The 19,000-nt window shown below is 35.6% G+C and overlaps 1 protein-coding gene across 13 annotated transcripts in view; it reads right to left on the bottom strand.

Annotated features, from left to right (window-relative positions):
* Positions 1–19,000, bottom strand: part of ppp1r13bb (protein phosphatase 1, regulatory subunit 13Bb) — an 84,824-nt gene that overhangs the window by 59,431 nt on the left and 6,393 nt on the right. For 4 of the 13 annotated variants that reach the window (XM_009294640.5, XM_005160501.6, XM_009294641.5 and 1 more), the window contains exon 1: positions 4,831–5,126. In XM_009294640.5, coding sequence (XP_009292915.1) covers positions 4,831–4,971 — 141 coding nt within the window. In that variant the 5' untranslated portion in view covers positions 4,972–5,126. 13 annotated transcript variants of the gene reach the window in all.

Below are 19,000 nucleotides of genomic sequence, written 5' to 3'. Positions count from 1 at the left end.
AAACTATTAGGATATATTGCACTAACAAGTGAAAATTTATTTATTTTTTGTTTAGACTAAATTCGTTCTCCCAGTTTGAAAAGAAATTTTGAAGCTATGTTACAGCGATGAGATCATTGTGTAAATTACAGTGCGGAGATTGGCTGTCTGTACCGGCTGGTACAACATGACATGATTTTACAGCATTAATTCATGAGAAATTACTTGGTTCGAACCAATCAGAGTGCTCTATTGTGAATGATATGCAACTTCATTAATATGCATGATATAGCTTCGAAGACTCCTTTTATCTGTTACAGTGTTCAGAGAGATGCCACGTTGTGTTGCCACCGTAAATAGAAGTAGAAGAATTGTACAGAGACATGGGTCATCAGTGTTGCGTTTATAAATGTGCCACAACAAAATGTTTTGTTTTCATTTCCCCACAATGAAAGCACAGCTTGCATGTAGACCCACGTGTGGATTACAGTGGTCTGCTAACACGCAACAAAAATATGTTTGTAAGAAACAAGTTTTAGTTGATATGCTGTAACACTGCTGAATCTACACCACAACAACTAAAGAAATACATTTTGACTTAAGTTTACAGTCTAAACTAAATGTGAAACACTGTCACAATAAATACACAAATACAGTATTAAATATAAAAAAACTAACAGAAATAGACTGCTTTATAAACAAATAATGTTTATATGCTGCTTGTTTCAGCAAAGTGGTCTAAAAGCCTTACTCTTTCAGAGTGGTTAACATTAATTCATATCTGACTCACTCACTGTATCTAAATTTAATAAAGTGTAATTAAAGCTACACAATCGAAAAAAGTTTAGTAATGAAAGGATTTTACATTGAAATAAATTAATAAACTAAATAACTATAGTAGACAGATAGAAGTAGCTACAGTAGGACCAATAGGAAAGCAGAGGGTGCAGGTGCTACAAAAACAATTCTGTTGAAAAGTGAAAACAGCCGTCAGCGATGAGCTAGCATTACAAAAGCTTTTTGTAACCGTGTGTGTGTTTGTGTGTGTGTGTGTGTGTGTGTTTGTGTGTGTGTGTGAGAGAGAGAGAGAAAGGGAGAGAAAAACACTGTGCTCAGTTGATTTGAAAATTCACCATGCCTGAAAGATAGCATAAGGTTTGTCATTATGTCAAGGTCTCAAGCAGTGCAGAGAAGCACAAACTTGTGTATTCACAGTACGCACCGTCACTGCATCAAACAGAATGATATGTTTATCTGAGCTCCAGCACCAACTGTAGCCAACTTCTGCGAAAGTTATGCTCATAGTGCAAAAGACAAAGTCTATACGAGTTATATTTCCATGCGAGAAATACCAAAAGAGACTTTATTAAAAAAAATTAGTGTGGCTCATTCATCAAATATATTCTGAAGGTTTGTTATCTTGAATATTCTCATTTCAATGCGCCGTTTATCTAAAGAAACAGCATTACGATCAACTCATCTTTAGGCAGGATTTATACTGATAAAATAAACGTACAAAAAAAAAGAAGTTTTGGTCATGCACTTATATAAATGTAACAACAACAATGGAAAAGCAAACTTTGAAAAACTGCAAGTTTTTGAAAATAACACTTTTATCGTCTTTGTGGAAAATAAAAACAAAAGGTTGGTGAAAATTATTGTGCCGCCAACTACTGACCTGGCATGCAGAATAAAGCACTTCAAGTCATTTTTTTGGTTTGTAGCTATGTTTCCATCCAAAAATGTGAATTAAATTTATGACATGCGAATAAACCAGCGTTTCCATCCAACGAGTCAAAGAGAACAAAATCGTCACTTCCTGATTAACTGGCACCAAAAATCAACAGTAAACGGATTATGCTGCGGTAGGAAAAGCTGCATGATTTTTTTCTTTGACTTGCGCCTCAGAAGGCAGAATGCCAGTGCAGAGCACAGACACCTTGACAATTCTGTAGGTAATTAATAATATAATAACATTAATACTGGTGTTTTAAAATGACCTAAACAACATTTCAGATGTTTACAATGCGCTTAGCTACTTGGTTTGTCCATTGCCACACATTTTTACCATCACATGATCTTCTATAACAAAAATCACATGACTTTTTTTTCTTTTTGTGTATACTGGAATTTGTTCGGTAAAAGTGTTTCCATCATAGTTTATGTGTATTTTTTCTTACCGAATAAAAAGTTTATCGTACTCAGTTATGTGCATACGTTTTTTATGCATTTTCAAAATGTATGTGCATCTCAGCGTTTTAATCAACCACTTTTATAGGCATATTCAAAATGCAATAGGTGGATGGAAACATAGCTTGTGAATGGGGATTGTTTTGACAATGTTGCCGCCTGTACACAAAAAGGTCATCTGCAGTCATTTAAACATTGTATTGGAATATACTTACTAAAGAGGAACACAAGTTTTCTAAAAAGTCAGTCAGTTTACTCGATGCATGGAGTCAGATTCTGCAAACCATGCCAAACAAAGACAATAGCCTAGCAGAAAAGTGGGAGTCTGGAACAACACACAGAAAGCATCATAATTCCATAGAATTTAAATGAACATGCATTAGAAATGTAAAACACTTCGATATTTGTTAAATGCAGATAACTTTCCAGTTATAACACATTGAACTTTTTACCCTATCTAAATTAATTCCTGAAAATTTCCTCAGAATTATTGTAGAAAATGTGACAATCAGATATGAATGCGAGGAAGCGGAGTAAAACTGAATGATGGCAGAATGATGAAGGACTGTAGTACAAGTAGAAGAACCACAGTTTAGCCAAGCTTAAAGTAATTAACAGATGTAAATATGTAAATACCTTGAAATTTTGAAAAGAAAATAAGTCATTTAGTTTTGTCCAGTGAAAACTATCTTGTGAGTTTTGAAATAAGTTCACAGATTCCAGATAAGTGAAAGGATCTGTTCCAGAGAAAGATCAACAGATGTTCAGAATGTATCAGTTCTTGACTGTTGGCAACATGACAATCTAACATCTTAATATTAGTTTATTAAAAATATATATTATTAATACATTAATTTGTTCAAGGATTTTGTCCTCAGATCATCATGTAAAGAAATCTGTGTTTATGAAACTAATGAAGACAGCAGAAGTCATGGATTCATTAAATTTATTTAGCCTGACATGTTTACTGTTACTAAATATTTTAAATGTCTCTCAAAACAAAATATATTGTATTCCGAGGGGGAAAAGTTTTTGTATTTACCCAAAATATATTGTAGAGCAGTAATCACAATATCGTGAAACTGTGATATTTTTATCCAAGGTTAACATACCGATAAAATCTTATACCGGCCCATGCCTAATGTCAACTGCTCAATGTAATGCCCATTCAAAATAAACGGTGACCAAACAGCTGCACCAAAATACCAATTCCTGCCAACCTTTTAAAACTTCTGCTGTTATTGGCCAGCCCACGTGAAACATCTCACCTCCTTGAAGTCAAATATGTAGGACAAATTGATGTCAAAGGGTTAATTTACCCAAATTAACGTTTGCCATTACAAAACGTCAAAACATAGGTGACATTTATCATCACAAGAACAATATAGGAACCTTTTTGAAGTCTAGAAATCAATGGTTACCAGAACTGCGAGAGTCAAAAAAACTGAAAAACGAAATTAACTCCTTTAGCTTCTGATTAAAATCGTAAGCAAAATGAGCAGTCTGTGCAATAACTGAACAAAATTTACAACATTATTTATAACCTTTAATCCACAGCCTTGGCAAAATGTCATGAGAACAGTCTGCAACAAAGATGTTTGCACTCCATTATGTATTTTTTTTGCCCAAGCTGATATAAATTTTCCTTCAAAAACACAAATTGGCAGCAAAAAACCAAAACCTTAAACTGGATGAGAGATGCAAAAAATGTACACTGGAGTTTTTGTACAAAGTTAAAGTTATTAAAACTATACATGGTACATCAACCTATGAATCCAAGGCTATATCTAAGCTAACTTCCAAACAGTGAGGACCTGTTAGCACAAAGTCTTGCAACATTTCCACGAGATAACTTTTTACATTTGTGTAAAGGAGAGATCTGCTTGACTAAGCATTCAGCTTACTAGTTGCAAATCCAATATAAAACATCTTCAAATGCTGAACACCAAAGCTGATTTCAAACGAAATGCTCAAGCAGGTCAAAAATATCTCAACGCTGCAGCACTCCAGCAAATACAGCGGCAAGAAAGAAAAAAAAAAAGCCTCCATGTCACAGTTCATTATCTTGTTCTCTCAGAAAGTTAATAAATGTTACCTCGAAAAGCCAAATCCTTCCATTCAGCACAGGATAAGGACATGTATAATTCAGATGTCCAGGCAGCAAACTCTTATTTGATTAATCTGAACAATGAAAATGAATGATGACTGTTTCCGCCAGCGTAGACAAGAACATCTAGATCCCCCAAATCGTTGCAGGCCCTATAACACCTCTCCCCCGCTGCTATCCTAATATCTCCAATCAGATTCGTTCATTAGCATAATACTGAAGCGATTCTATTAAGGGCAGCATTGGCAAAGCTTAGCATGAGGAGATGGAAAACAGAAACTAATGACTTGGCAAAGAGTATATATTTGCATTTCTATGATAGTTGTAGTCTCATTGAAAAGCAGTACAACACAATGCTGTCAGGAAATAAACCGATTTAAGAGTTGAACATTTTAAGAATTAACATAGCTTTTTACTACCTTAAAACATAAAAAAATGCAATGTTGCATGAAGTCTCATAACTTACAACCATGAGCTACGTCATGAAAACACAAAACCGATTTTTCCGCTGTCCTGAAGGCCGCAGGTAACGTTAACACATCTATTTGCATCACCTTTCCAAACTTAGACGTGGTCCGTCTTCTCCTGGCCTCTCTTTTTAACTGTCGGGCATGTTCCCTGCTCCAGGTTTTATCTCCAGGTTTGATTGACAGGCTGACCAGGCCTCGAAGAACGATAGTCACAAACTTCTTCATGACGCAGGAGTCTCTCGCAGCGCTACAGCGACCGCATCCTTTGAATGGGTCTCATTCAAAGCCACTCAGCAACAGTAGCAGGCGAGGGTTCCCTGCAGCGGAAAGCCTTCAGTGCTCACGCTAGCTCTGTGACTGCTGAGAGCAAGAGAGCGTATGAGTGAGAGAAAAGGAAGAAAGAAAAAAAAAAATCAGAGGAAGACGACGGAGGGAGGGTGCTTCTCTCATCAGAATTGTGAAGGGTGCGTCACCAGGTCCCCTCCAGAATCAAGCTCCCTTGAGAAAGCTACCAGACCAGAGGTGGCTGATTGTGATTATCATGACCTGTATGACAACTGTGTGAGGGATGTTACAAAAAATAAAATAAAATCACCAGATAATCATACAGATAACCCTAAAACTACACAGAACAGATTTCAACGGAACATGACTGATATCATAAACAGATTTTGGAAGAATCAGAATTACTACATTTTGGCATATTTAAGTCATTTCTACATTTCCATTTAGTCATTTAGCAGACGCTTTTGTCCAAAGCAACTTGCACTTGAGAAGGATTCAACAAGAAGAGGCAATACACACAAGTGCTAATTATACAAAGAACTGTTTGTGCTCAAAGAATACAGTGCTGAAGTAAGGATTTTAGCAGAAATCTGTCAAGTTCTGCCACAAATTTGTGGCAGAACTGCACTGCAAAAAATAAATAAAGAAAAAAATATTCTATTCTTCATAAGATGTTAGCATTGGTCTGTGCTGCATCCCAACACATCTTTTCTCATATTTGAGAGTAGAGGAGATGTATTATTAATGCACCCATGTTATAAGGAGGGCGAAAAGATGAAGAGTTGATATATTAAGATAAAAATAATGGAAATGAAATGAGAGACAGGATTTAATAATACATGCTGAAGTAGATTTAAGTACCTGAACTTATCCTCTTTTCAGAAAAAAAAAAAATGATTTTAAAGAGGCAAGGCAAAGCTGCATACTGTCCCTTTGCTTTGGTAAATTTTATTTTATCACTAATTTAAAATAAAATTTCCATTAAAGAAATGGTTTTACAAATTTTTGTGTTGTCTTTCAAAAATGTAAAAAAAAAATTTAAAAAAAAAGAGAGAGACAGAGATTGATGTATAAGAAATACAGTTTCATGTTTAATTAGATGTATTGTCATTTCATTCTAATTATTTGACAGAATTTACTCCATGAGACCAATATTACCCCCACACAGTCTTTTAGGGTGTATTCATACTAGGTACAGTTGCCTTGAACCGTGCTGAATTGCGATTCACCTCGGGTGCATGTATTAGGAGGTTTGCTGAAGATGCAGTGAGAGGTTTACGTCTTTAATAAACTGACAGTTTGCGTTCACTGAAAAGCAAGAATGACTAAGAAATTCATATGAAACAGTCCAGCAAAAGTTGCATCGCGTCTTCAGTTTCGGGCTCAGGCGCGCTTTGCGCTCACACGACAAGCTTACCCTGCCAAAGTGCAACCGAACTGCGCACTTGCACACCTCTTCCAACCATGCCATGGATGACCAACTGAACCACACCTGGGCCCAATTCAGAGCACTCACACTTGTCAAACAAACCATGATTTGGCACGGTTGGGACAGCGTAGTGTGAGAGCACCTTAACTGTATACATTATTTAAAAAATTGCAGGATTCAACAATTCATCCATGTTGTCCAAACACAAATTAAGTTAAGTTATAGGTTAACAATTGTTTTTACAAATGTAACTGGATTGAACATGAAACAATTAACAAACAAAAATAAAACGCAAATTTTTTTTGATCATTTTACATAAGTACTTTGAAGCCAAAACAATTTTGTGTAGACAACAAAAAATTAGACACTTTAATATTTCGTCATTTTTATTTTTTAGTAAACCATGAATTTAAGGACCATCCACTCTGAATGTTTATTCAAAAAATAATTTATGTATGTTATGACCTTTACTATATTCAGTAACCTGAATTTGCCCGCAGATGAAAAGTGGACTTGCATAATGAAGATGACATAAAATAACACATTCACCACAGCTGAAAGCATGAACAGGGCTCATGGCTACACATTAAAACCATAAACATATTGGTAATTACATTGCATTACATTGTAGTAATGATGAATAAAAAAAAATCTTAATTGTAAAAATACTTTTTGTGCTGAAATCCCTGTTATGATATCACAGACTAAGTGTAAAGGCAACATATATGTACAGTGCTCAGCATAATTGAGTACACCTCGTTTTGAAAATAAATATTTTTTTCCATTTCTCAGTGAACATAGGCACCGCTTTTTGAAGTATTTAATCAAAACAAATTAAATATTAAACAAATACATTTATTAAAATAATATGTTAGTCAGAGATCATCTTTGGAAATGGAAAGATAATTTATATACATGCAAAATATTGAAAAACAAAATTAAACTATAATATTTAAACAAAATTGTTCATATTTTTGCTATTTTTTAAAACTTTATTTTATAGTTTTCCCTAACATATAAAATTGGGCTACTATTTTATTATTATAGTTATTTTGTTAGATAAGTTCCAGTTTAGGATTCAGTACTGACTAATGTATTCTATATGCACAAATATAATATTGTAAAGCATACTATAGAAAATATTAATTTAAATAAGGGATTCGTGGGGGTCTTCTCATATTTGAGCACTGTATGTATATGTGTATGTATATGTGTGTGTGTGTGTGTGTGTGTGTGTGTGTGTGTGTGTGTGTGTGTGTGTGTGTGTGTGTGTGTGTGTGTGTGTGTGTTTGTGTGTATATATATATATATATATATATATATATATATATATATATATATATATATATATATATATAAACAATTAGAAAGTTATGTAGGAAGCTGATATTGAGGTAAAATCTAGGAGACGGACAGCTTATGCGACATCTTATGATGTTTGATAACATCAGTGATGTAATGTTTAAGACTTTGGTTAACTAAAAATGCCTCACTGTAAATGCTACCAAAGCTGATTATAAAACTACTTTGATTGCAGTGCCAGTAAATATGTACAAGACTGATTATTCTGCAATCACGATGCTCTTGCACAACAAAACACCACACTTTCGTCCACTTTAAAAAGTGTTTGGCACCTTAACTCAAGCCTGAAGGGCCAATTTGAAGTTGTTTTTAATTATGCAATTAATATAAGTGTATTTCTCTGATGCATTTCTTGACAGAAAAATTAGACTTAGTTTCATACAAGAGGCTATAGATTTGAGGACATTTAAAAAGCTGGCCTCTCTAAAAACATAATCATAGAAAGTCTAAAAAAAGACTTTTTAAAAGTAGATGGAAAGTTTTTTTTAACTAATATAACTTTTCAGTCCCCCTAGATTCAAACTTCTTGTGACAGCAATCATTCATATTTGAGGAGCTCCGTCCTATTTGAAGTACGACAGCTAAGTAGGAAGCATTAAAGAGAGTGAATGCATCTGTAATGAGCTCAATGACATGAAAGAGATGAGCAGAGATAGAGAGGAAAAGGTTAGTAGAGGGATGACATGAAACAGCAACAACTGCTTCTGAATAATTGCAGAGAGATGGATTTATCTTGTTTTTAAGGCCAGACCTTTGACAAGTTCCATGCTGCATTACAGTTAAACATTGACCAAAAACTCTGCATCCATGTTTGTATGTAATATTTATCTTAAAACTCGAGTGATCTCGCTAGGGCTGCACAATATATTGTTTCAGCATCTATATCGCGATGAGATCATTCGCAGGTGTTTTTGAGGCCTGTGACTGTGTGAGGGTTTTAAAAGCATTCAGGCTTAACAAATTGTACCATGTATAACTTTGATAAATGAATAACAATTAATTTTTTTGATTTTTTATAAAACAAAAGACTATGCAGTATAGTTTTACATTTAATTATTCAATTTCAATAACTGTATACCCGAATACAGTTTGACAGTTTTGTATTTTTTTCTTTATTGAATTAATCTATACTTGCAGATTTTTTTCTTATATGTTATGCATATGCTTTTCCATACAGAATCATCCCCATCAATTTCGAAAATGAAACATTATTTCCAAATAGTTATTCAACAAATAGTAAAATTGTATTGATATCACAATATATGATAGGGCTAGGTGATCAATCGAACAATAATCAATCGACATTCAGAACCTTTTATTCACTTAATTTTTTCAGGTAATTTTTTTTTTGTCTTTAAAAATCAAAAAATTAAACAAAAGGTGCTTAGGGGTAGCTTGAATAATGTGTCTGTGTTTTTTGGGCAAGGGATTTATGAGAATAAACAAGAAAAATCAGTCCAAGGCACTCGAAAAATGTGAAATAAATATTAAAAAGCCTTTATTCATGTGGCTAATCTTTACACGCTCCGGCAGAGAGCTGCCTTCATCAGGGTAACTGATGGGTAACTATCTGCCGACACGTGCAGGTTTTTTAAAGATTAGCCATGCACTCAAAAAAAAAATTTTTTTTTTTTTTTACTTGTTCAAACTACTTATTTAAAATCCGCTGAAACAACATAATTCTTGAGATTTCATTGGGACAACTTAATTTTTTTATGTTCAATCCACATAAATTTGTTAAAAGTGTTAAGTTAACTTAACTGATTTGTGTTGGGACAACATGAATGAATTTTGTGGAACCCTGCATTTTTTACAGTGTGTGAATAAAGGCTATTTATTTCACATTTTTGAGGGCCTTGGACTGATTTCTGCATTTTTGTATTTGTTTTGTATCATTTTTCTTAAAGAAATTAAATTACTCAATAACACTAAATACAGTAGACTGAATCAGCATTAGCACGAATACTTCCATAGTCAATGTAAAAGCAGAAAGGCTTAACGGAAAGTGACATCTCAGGAGTCACAACATTAGTGTAAGTACACGGTTTCATAAAATCCATGCCTCTGTGTGTATCGATTATGTTCTTAGCTCGAATGTGTCTTTCAAAAACTAAAACGAATAGCCACGAGAGGGAGAGGAAGATGAGGTCGCGTCTGCTTCAAAGTGCCCCAACAACAGCGTGTTAGCAGCTCACTACACTGGTCTTCATTGGCTGCCTGAGTCACACGCAAAGAGAGGATGAGACGAGACGGGCCCGATCTCTGCTGACACCGATGCCATTGCAGAGCTGCAGGGGCAACCCGCCATCCACCGTAACCTCACTTTTCTGACAGCGCATTCACGTGCCACAAACATGAAAGCTGACTGGTTGAGGACGATTTCTCTGTTTGATCAGCACCGGTCAGTTCAGCAGAACATCTATTCATCGCAACAAAATGAGTTAACAAAAACCTAAAAAAGGCATGTAGGTAAGATTCAGGCCGTACGTCAAATGTTATTTAAATTTATTAAATAATTTGCTAGAAAATATCATCACGATTTTGAAAAGTAATAATTTGTAATTTGGCTAAGATGAAACATTAAAAGAGTGATTAACAGCCTTTCCTGTTTATTTTACACTGTTGCCTGATGACCACTTACAATGTTACAAAGTGGATTTGTGAACATACACTGGGTTCACAGTTTAGTTCAATTATGACTTCACTACCTGACAAAAGTCTTGTCACCTATCCAAGGTTTAGGAACAACAAATAATAACTTGACTAGTTGATAATTTGGTATCAGCTTATTTTAAAAGGCAAGGCCTCTAAATTACGCTTATTTTACCCAAATAAATATAACGCATTGATTTTTAATTAATTAGGACAGTAAGGTCTGACTTTGCTTAGACAAAAATAATGTACAGTATAGAATATAAAGTTATGGTGCAGTGGAAACAGAATTAATGTTGTGTAGGACCCCATGAGCTTGGAGGACTGCATCCATACATCTCTGCAGTGACTCAAATAACTTATTAGTAAAGTCATCTGGAATGACAAAGAAAGCGTTCTTGCAGAACTCCCATAGTTCATCAAGATTCTTTGGATTCATTTTCAATGCCTCCTCCATCTTACCCCAGACATGCTCAAAAATGTTTATGTCTGGTGACTGGGTTGGCCAATCCTGAAGCACTTTAAACTATTTTTTGCTTCTTTTAACTTGTGGAGGCTGAAGTATGAGGAGCAGCACTATCCTGCTGAATAGTTTGCTCTCTCCTGTGGTTAATAATGTATTGGAAGCACAAATGTCTTGATACCTCAGGCTGTTGATATTGCCATCCATTCTACAGATCTCTCACATGCCCCCATACTGAATGTAACCCCAAACCATGATTTTCCCTTCACCAAACTTGACTCATTTCCATGAGAATCTTGGGTCCATACGGGTTCCAATAGGTCTTCTGCGGTATTTGTGATGATTGGGATTCAGTTCAACAGATGATTCATCTGACAAATCTACCTTCTGCCACTTTTCCAGATGATCAACTAGAAGTCAAATTATTATTTGTTGCTCTTACAACTGGGATCGACGACAAGACTTTTGTCAGGTAGTGTATGTCACTGATTTAGTTTATTTCACAGACCCTAAAGGATTTCACGATAAAATGATTGCAGAATTTAATGCAAAGGTTGAAACATTTTTTTGGATCTCACAATCTTTAAAATAGCAGCAGGTTTTCCACCAATTTTTGGGCAGTCATGACATTGTTCAAATTCCCCTGTGCCGTTGAGCTCCATCTGCAAACATTTTAGTTTTCACAAATAATTCGCGCCTGGTCCATTGTGCAAAGGCTCCAGTTAAAAATGAATAATTAAATGAGTAATCAATTAAAATGTGTAAATTTGTATATATTTTCACAGCAAAACAAAAGAAACAAGAAATTTTCATTTTAGCTCTGAAATTCATTTAATTTTTTTGCAAAATCCTTCACTGCATCCTCAATTTTCAAATTTAATCCACATCTATAGACCTGCCACAGTTATCAACATATTGACTAATCGCACAACACATGGACATGGCCTCAATCATTTTTGGTGATGCAATATACATCATCATCCATACATAAAAAACAATTCTAGCAACATTTTAGCTGATTGTGCAGCATCTTTATCTCTACTGGAGGTGCCAGTGTCGGTATGGTTAAAAAAACACTATAGTATTTACCAGAAATTACTTTAGTATATTTTCATATGGGTGTTGGACAACTGAGAATAGATCTGGTACCAGATATCGCAACCTCTGTTACTTTTTACCTTCCACTGTGTTATTTTTTATTATTTATTTAGGATACGCATTTTCACATTCTGATTCCAATGCCTAACATTCAACTGTTAAAATGACTATAATTAAATTAAATGTCTTTACAAATAAAATAATATGTTCTTTGTAAGAGTGTACTTGTGTTCTGATGATATAATGTTGCCATTCTGGCATTATATAATGAGTGGTACAAAATGGTCTTTCAATGACAATAATATCATTCATCACAAAATGTTTTGGTCCAATATATCGTACAAAAAAAAAAAGATATTGTGAAAGGCCTACACATGTATACAATTGTGTCATTAAATACAAGCAGTTAGATATATGAAATGAGTCTTTAATTTTACCTGCGACATGTCATTTTAACTACTGCAGTGTATATCGGTGGGTGGAGCTAAACATACAGTGATGTAGAAGCAGACGTTGGTCATCTATATGGAGGTGGAGTTTAGCTACTATTACATAATAAAGTGTGACAGCGCTCAACTTGTCATTTTGGCAGATGCGCTTCGACAGGGGTTTAAAGACAAACAAAAATGTTGTGACATCAGAAACTTAAAGGATTCTTTTATAGTCCAATGACCTCTTCCATATATATAAAAAAAAAATATATATTTTTTTTAAATTCAAACTAATTTTGATTTCTCAGTTTATCTCCCCTTTAAACCTCCTAATTCTGTAACTTCCAGGCAACAAGAATACCAAAATGTAAACGTGATCACTTTAAATGACCCAAAATACATTTCGCAGCTTGGAACTTTTTGGAACAACCTTTAAAGAAATTGAACAGCTGCATTTGAAAGCATTGAAAGAGAATGCAGAGGGACCGGACCACCATCATGATCAATACAGCCTAATTAAAGCAGACACCTACTGTGTGAACACTCCAGATTAGATGTCAAACCCCCAGTAAACACAAAACCAGGACATGTGCATACACACACACGCGTGCAGAGAGCCACAAAGCAGGACGGCAGATTGAGCAGCTGTGGATCGGTCCAATGCTGTGAATTCATAGCAAGCACAGCACTGAGACGGCACATTATGAATCTCTCTCCAAACAGAAACGCTATCTAGCCGACCAGACACAGCGGTTTCAGCAGAGCTTTGTCTGTGGACAACAAGGCTGTCACTTTGGGAAAAGAAAAATGAACTCCAGATAGATGAACGTTTGTTCTGTTGCCGCTTGAGGTTTTAAATTTTTAAACGACGTTATGCTTGTTCATGTTAGCATTGATTATTATATGAAACATCATTAGTAAAACATTATGGCATTAAAGGGGATCTATTTTGTTCCTTTTTACAAAATGTAAAATAAGTCTATGATGTCCCTAAAGTTTGTATGTGAAGTTTCAGCTCAAAATACTACACAAATATTGTTCTATCCGCTTGTTAAAGTGTGACGTCACGCGAAACAGCTTCCAGGTCGCTATATTAAACTGTATGGGGAGACTCATCAAATGGTAATAATAAATGCTACAATGTATCCAATGTAATACTTTCGAAAATCACGATCACAATGTATATATATCCATGTTTAATATCTGATGAAAAATTCACTTTAATGAGTGACTTAAAAAGTGGTCATAAAATAATATTTTCTCAATTCAAATGAGTAGCGACTTGAACCCGGAAACAGTATTCCATACATCACTACTTAACAAGCGCATAAATGCTCGTACACACTGGAACGCTTTTGGTTTGCGTTTACTATCAGTGATTTAAGAGACACAAGCAATTTTCGCTGGCGTCAAGCTGAAGAGTATGCAAAATCACTCCTTGACATTAGATAGCGCTACACAACTTTAAGCTTCTGACACCCTGCTTATAACACAGAAGAAGAGAAAGAGAGAAAGTTCACACGCTTTTTGTTAAAGTTACTGGTGACTCGAACAAGCATGGATGGTTCAAGTAGCAGCTCCAGCTTTAGCGATGAAGAATTGATTATTGTTCACCAGTGCAATAAGCAGCTCCACGTTCCTGGCACGTCAAAACAAAAAAACGAACATGAGCAGTTTTTTTTTTTAATGATGGTTTTGCACCTGGCGTTTTGCCCGTTGGTGTGCATGATCACATTGGCGCCCTTTATTTAGTCATGAGGAGTGACTAAAACCGCATGCACGGGCACGGGCCTTAACTGCCTCTCTTAGGATTCAATCGAAATTGTGCCAATTTGGTGACTGTCACTTTAAATTCAAATGAGACTGTGCTCTTAAAAAATGAAATGTCTCTTAAATCGAATTACCTTCAGAAGGTTCAGTGTGAAAACTCTAATAGAGGACGATTTCTTCTCACTCTGTTTATGTTAATGAGGGAGAGAAATCATCATCAATGGGCAGTGCTTTCCCACTCTGATGACATGTTCAAAGGGAGAATGTCAATCTTAGTGTCTCTGCAGACTGTTTTTTTTTTTTTTATGAAGTTTGATCATAAAAAAAAATTATAAAAATATATTTTTACCATTAGAGGCTCCCTATGTTTACACACTGTTGTTTACAACTGTGTTTAAACCCCTTAAAGTGATTTTTTCATAACAGATCCTCTTTAAAATAATGCATTTTCATACCCAATTATGAATTTAATTGAAAAGTGTTACCAATATCTTGTTTTTTCTATTTAAGAAAAGCGTTGTTTAAAAGCCTGCTTGTGCTTATCACATAATATTTTAGTCTTTTTTTAAAGACTGCAGCCTGTGACATTCCAGAAAAGCTGAGCGATAAGAGCTGTCTTCCAAATACCCCCACACTCCACGGCCTGCTGTATTTTCATTAATTCCTCATCCTGGTGGGGAGCTCAGTGCTACAAATGACCAAAATAAAGAAAGCCTTGACAAACAGCTCTTAAAATATTAATATCAAACAATTTTTCTAATATCTAAAAAAAAAAAAAAAGTTCATAAACAAAACTAATTAATCAACAATTCATTTCAGACCATTGGTTACCTAATACGCTAATAAAAGAAATAATCTCATTAAAAAAGGTTGTTTAGTTATCATAGAGTATAACGGAGAGTGTAATTTAGGATGACGTGAGGATTATATCTTTATTGATGATTATGCAATGATATGCACCATATATCTGCAATAACAAACTAAAACCTCCCCAATCACATTCATTGCAACCTTTAATGTTCAGTCATACACATATACATTGTTTTTACAATTGTGCAGTATGATCTTCGTATATTATGGATTTAGTTAGTTAGTTAGCGATATGTCTAAATGTGAACGAACTCCTGATAAAAGACAACGTCCACAATTCTCGTACTGCTCTCCTGACAAAAATGCTTGCTGCACACAAACAGCTTTGCTGTATCGGCCCTGACAGCATCGCGAGGAAAAACATTGAACAAACCCTGTGGATCATTGAAACAAACACATATGACCCTTCATGAACAGCTAAATACTGTGTGCCGTGGGTCTGTATCTCACAGCTTGGCACTGGCAGGTCTGCCTTGCCTTCGAAAAGCACTCGCCGAATAATTAAGAAGCCGGCTCTTCTCAAACTCTGCTATGGATAATAATGACAAACCGATACATCATCTTTGCACTTGCAGTTTTGCGATACGTCACGGATTTTGATCCCGCCGAAAAATCATTTTAAACCCGGAAGATGAAATTAGCAGACAAAAGCTCAAAATTATCCAGTTTTTCCCACAATTAAAGCTAACAGGTGCTAACATTGTCTTAACTGATGCTCAACGCACACAAATCTGTTAAAGTCTCAAAAAAAGTACTCAAGGGTTTGTTGAACCTTTAAGGGAAAACATTTGTACATAAACTTACGTTGTATTCCATTGTTACCTCAAATAACATTGGGGATAGGTTAAATAACCTCTAAATATGCATTTCTAAATTTCTTCACCTCAGGATGAACCACACATTTCTGTGACAATAAAAGCGTTTAAATTCCTAGTTAACTGTCATGTAGCTTTCATTTTAGAGCAAAATATGCCTTTAAACGTTAAACATTTATTGTTATTTATCAACATCAACAGATAAAAAATATTTCAAATTATTAATATTTTGGCCACGCCACCCAGCCCTACACAGATTTTCTGTTATCATACATGGCTAATTGACAACATAAAGATTAAAGTGTACAAAATTGCACATTTATCTGTCCTTTCTCTCGCTAAAGCTCTTTCCACCAACCCCTATATCATCACACTAAACACCAGAGCTGCTGTGAGTGTTTGCTATATAGCTTTATTAACATCTAGCACGATGTATCAGAGCGGCTAAATTTACCCACAGGAGTTATTAACTGGTGTGGCAGGCAAAGAGAGTAAACAAACTCATCGCTTATCCACAAGGCCAACCAGCACTCCGCCTGCCAGTCCATAGGGACCGTAATGCAGGTTTACAAATGAATTGGCGACCCTGTTCCAACACACCGCTACAGCAGGGTGCTCTTCATTAAACGACAAACAGATAAAGAGTTTTATCATTGCATACACCACACCAGAGCGTTTGGGGTTGTGTCTCTTGAGCCTGGTTGTCTTTGACCTCAGCTGAGGTTTGATGAAGTATGCTCTTAGATCTTCTCGTCTACTCAAGATTCTTTGGCTTAGACGTTGCTCTAGTTCTCTAGATACAAATAGCCACTAGGCAGTACATATGTAGGCATTACCCATAATGCATCTGCATTCCCCAGCATGATAGAGCAATCTAGGTCATGGAGGATGTCTCTTGTGTTCCAAATGGCATGTAGGCTCTTCATCACAGTCTTAAACTGAGAGTCCTGTATACAGATGCAGACTACAGCTGGCTTTCTTATAGCTTGTTTAAGCAGACTGAGGCATAAAACCACTATATACAAGGCTGTCTTCATCACTCATTCTGTAGAGCAGGTTTTTGTTTACCTGTTCAGTCTCCAAGATGCAATCTAGAGGGTTTTACATACAGAGAAATGAGACAAAAAGTACATTCGCAAAATACAAGTCCCTAATTCAATGTACAGCTTTAACCTAATGCTGAACTCAGCCACACCCTGCTGTGAGTGTGCCGTTTACCCCTCACTCGGCTGTTTCCATGGCTGTCAGCCAACTGCAGCACAGGCAGCTTAAGCGGCTCTAGCTACAATTTAACAATGCCAACATCAGCATTGGAAGAAGGTGTGGGGGCTTCAGCATGCAGGAAACTCAACCCAACATCCTTTGTTTGAAAGCTGCTGCTGCGGAGCCAATTATGCTTTCAACAGCTATAGCTTGAATCAAATTGTAGAAAATGAATGAGTGATGCATACATGGCAACTCGCAATTTAGTTAAACAACAACAACAAGGACAACAACAACAACATCAAGAACAACAACAACATGTTTTAAAAACTGGCTTTTTCAATTGGGTAATTTAGGTGAAGTTTCATTAACTCATTTTAGGAGGACCACGTGCTATGATTGACCACGGCTGGTCTCACATCAACTATCAAACTATAGACTTATCAGACGAGTAAATAGCCCGTTTTCCTTACCTCCCTTATCTTCGTTTTGAAAAACACCCCCCCCCCCCCCCCCTTTTCCCTCTCTTTCCTTCCTATTCTAAGGGAGCTCTCGAGACCAACCTGATCTTGGACTCCATTGACCTTACCACGTACGAGCGGGTGCAGCCATTTCAATCTTTTTGGCTCGAGACTTCAGGTCTCATTCATTTCTATTCATGTTTAGACGTTAAAAACAGTTTGTTACGCTGCTTGATGTTTCAAACTGATATTTTCTTCTAATATTATTCTGGTTTGTCTCTATAGTCATGAACACACTTGTTTCTAGAGCAAATAGTCTTACCGTTTTTTTTTTGCATTTTATTATTCCTGATTATTTTTCCCTTTAGGAAACACAATCTGAAGTATCGGGGCTCGAAATAGCGACCATTTTGTCACATATGAGCTTGAAATTTAAGCTATGCGACCTCATACTATATTTGGGAGCATTTGTGAGATACTGCAATGGTTGTAGTGCGACTTTTGTTTTTTTCTCTAAAAAACATGCTAAAATCAGTCTTCCCTGCCACTATATTGGTTCATATTAGCTGTCAATCACTCAAGACTTTCCACTGTCAGATAACAGGGAGCTTTTGTGACCGCGGGGAATGCAAACAGCTAAAGAGTAAAAAGTACACTGAATCTCGATCTGTTGCATTCACTGTGTGTTCAGTGCAAATGTCCGCTAAATGTAAACCCTCTACACCATTGCCAAATGACACACAAATCGCCAACTTTACTAAGTCTAAACTGATGCGGCTTATAACAAAGAACAGTATTGCGCCAGTGGTCATCAGGAGAATCCTGCTCTGCTCCGCTCATATATTGGGTCGGCTGACTCGCCTGCTTTCCACAAACACAGAAAAATGAAAAATCAGCGCATAACGAGACTAAGCATTAAATGACATAAACACAAACCAAAACTTTTAAAAGTGAGACTTTTTTTTCTTTCTTTTGTCCGTTCTTTCTTGAGATGTAAATTATTTTTCTATTTAGTTACTGATGGCTGCTTTGCAGCTTTCAGCATTGAATTGAATGATTTGTAGCAGAAACAGTATTCAATAAATTGACATGCATTTAAAAACAATAGTACAAAATTTCTTACTGCAATGCTTCATTTGTGTTTTATGCAAACCATCAATTTATTTTTCATAAAGTAACAGTAGAACTTTTTATAGCAGATAACTCAGACTCGAACACATTCAAGGCAGCATGATAATGAAAAATGTAATTCATTGTTAGTATTATTGTCATCATCGTCATCATTAATATTTTATAATTATTAGACATTCATTTTGGAATAATTGCACAAATATTAAGTCATCACAGCATTAGTTAGATGGTTGTTTCTGGTTTTCTGGTCCTAATTGATATTGTTTTCAAATACAATAAATACG

Source organism: Danio rerio, chromosome 20 (genome assembly GCF_049306965.1).
Source record: "Danio rerio strain Tuebingen ecotype United States chromosome 20, GRCz12tu, whole genome shotgun sequence".
In the NCBI taxonomy this organism is placed as follows: domain Eukaryota; kingdom Metazoa; phylum Chordata; class Actinopteri; order Cypriniformes; family Danionidae; genus Danio; species Danio rerio.
This window is presented reverse-complemented; position numbering and strand designations above follow the sequence as displayed.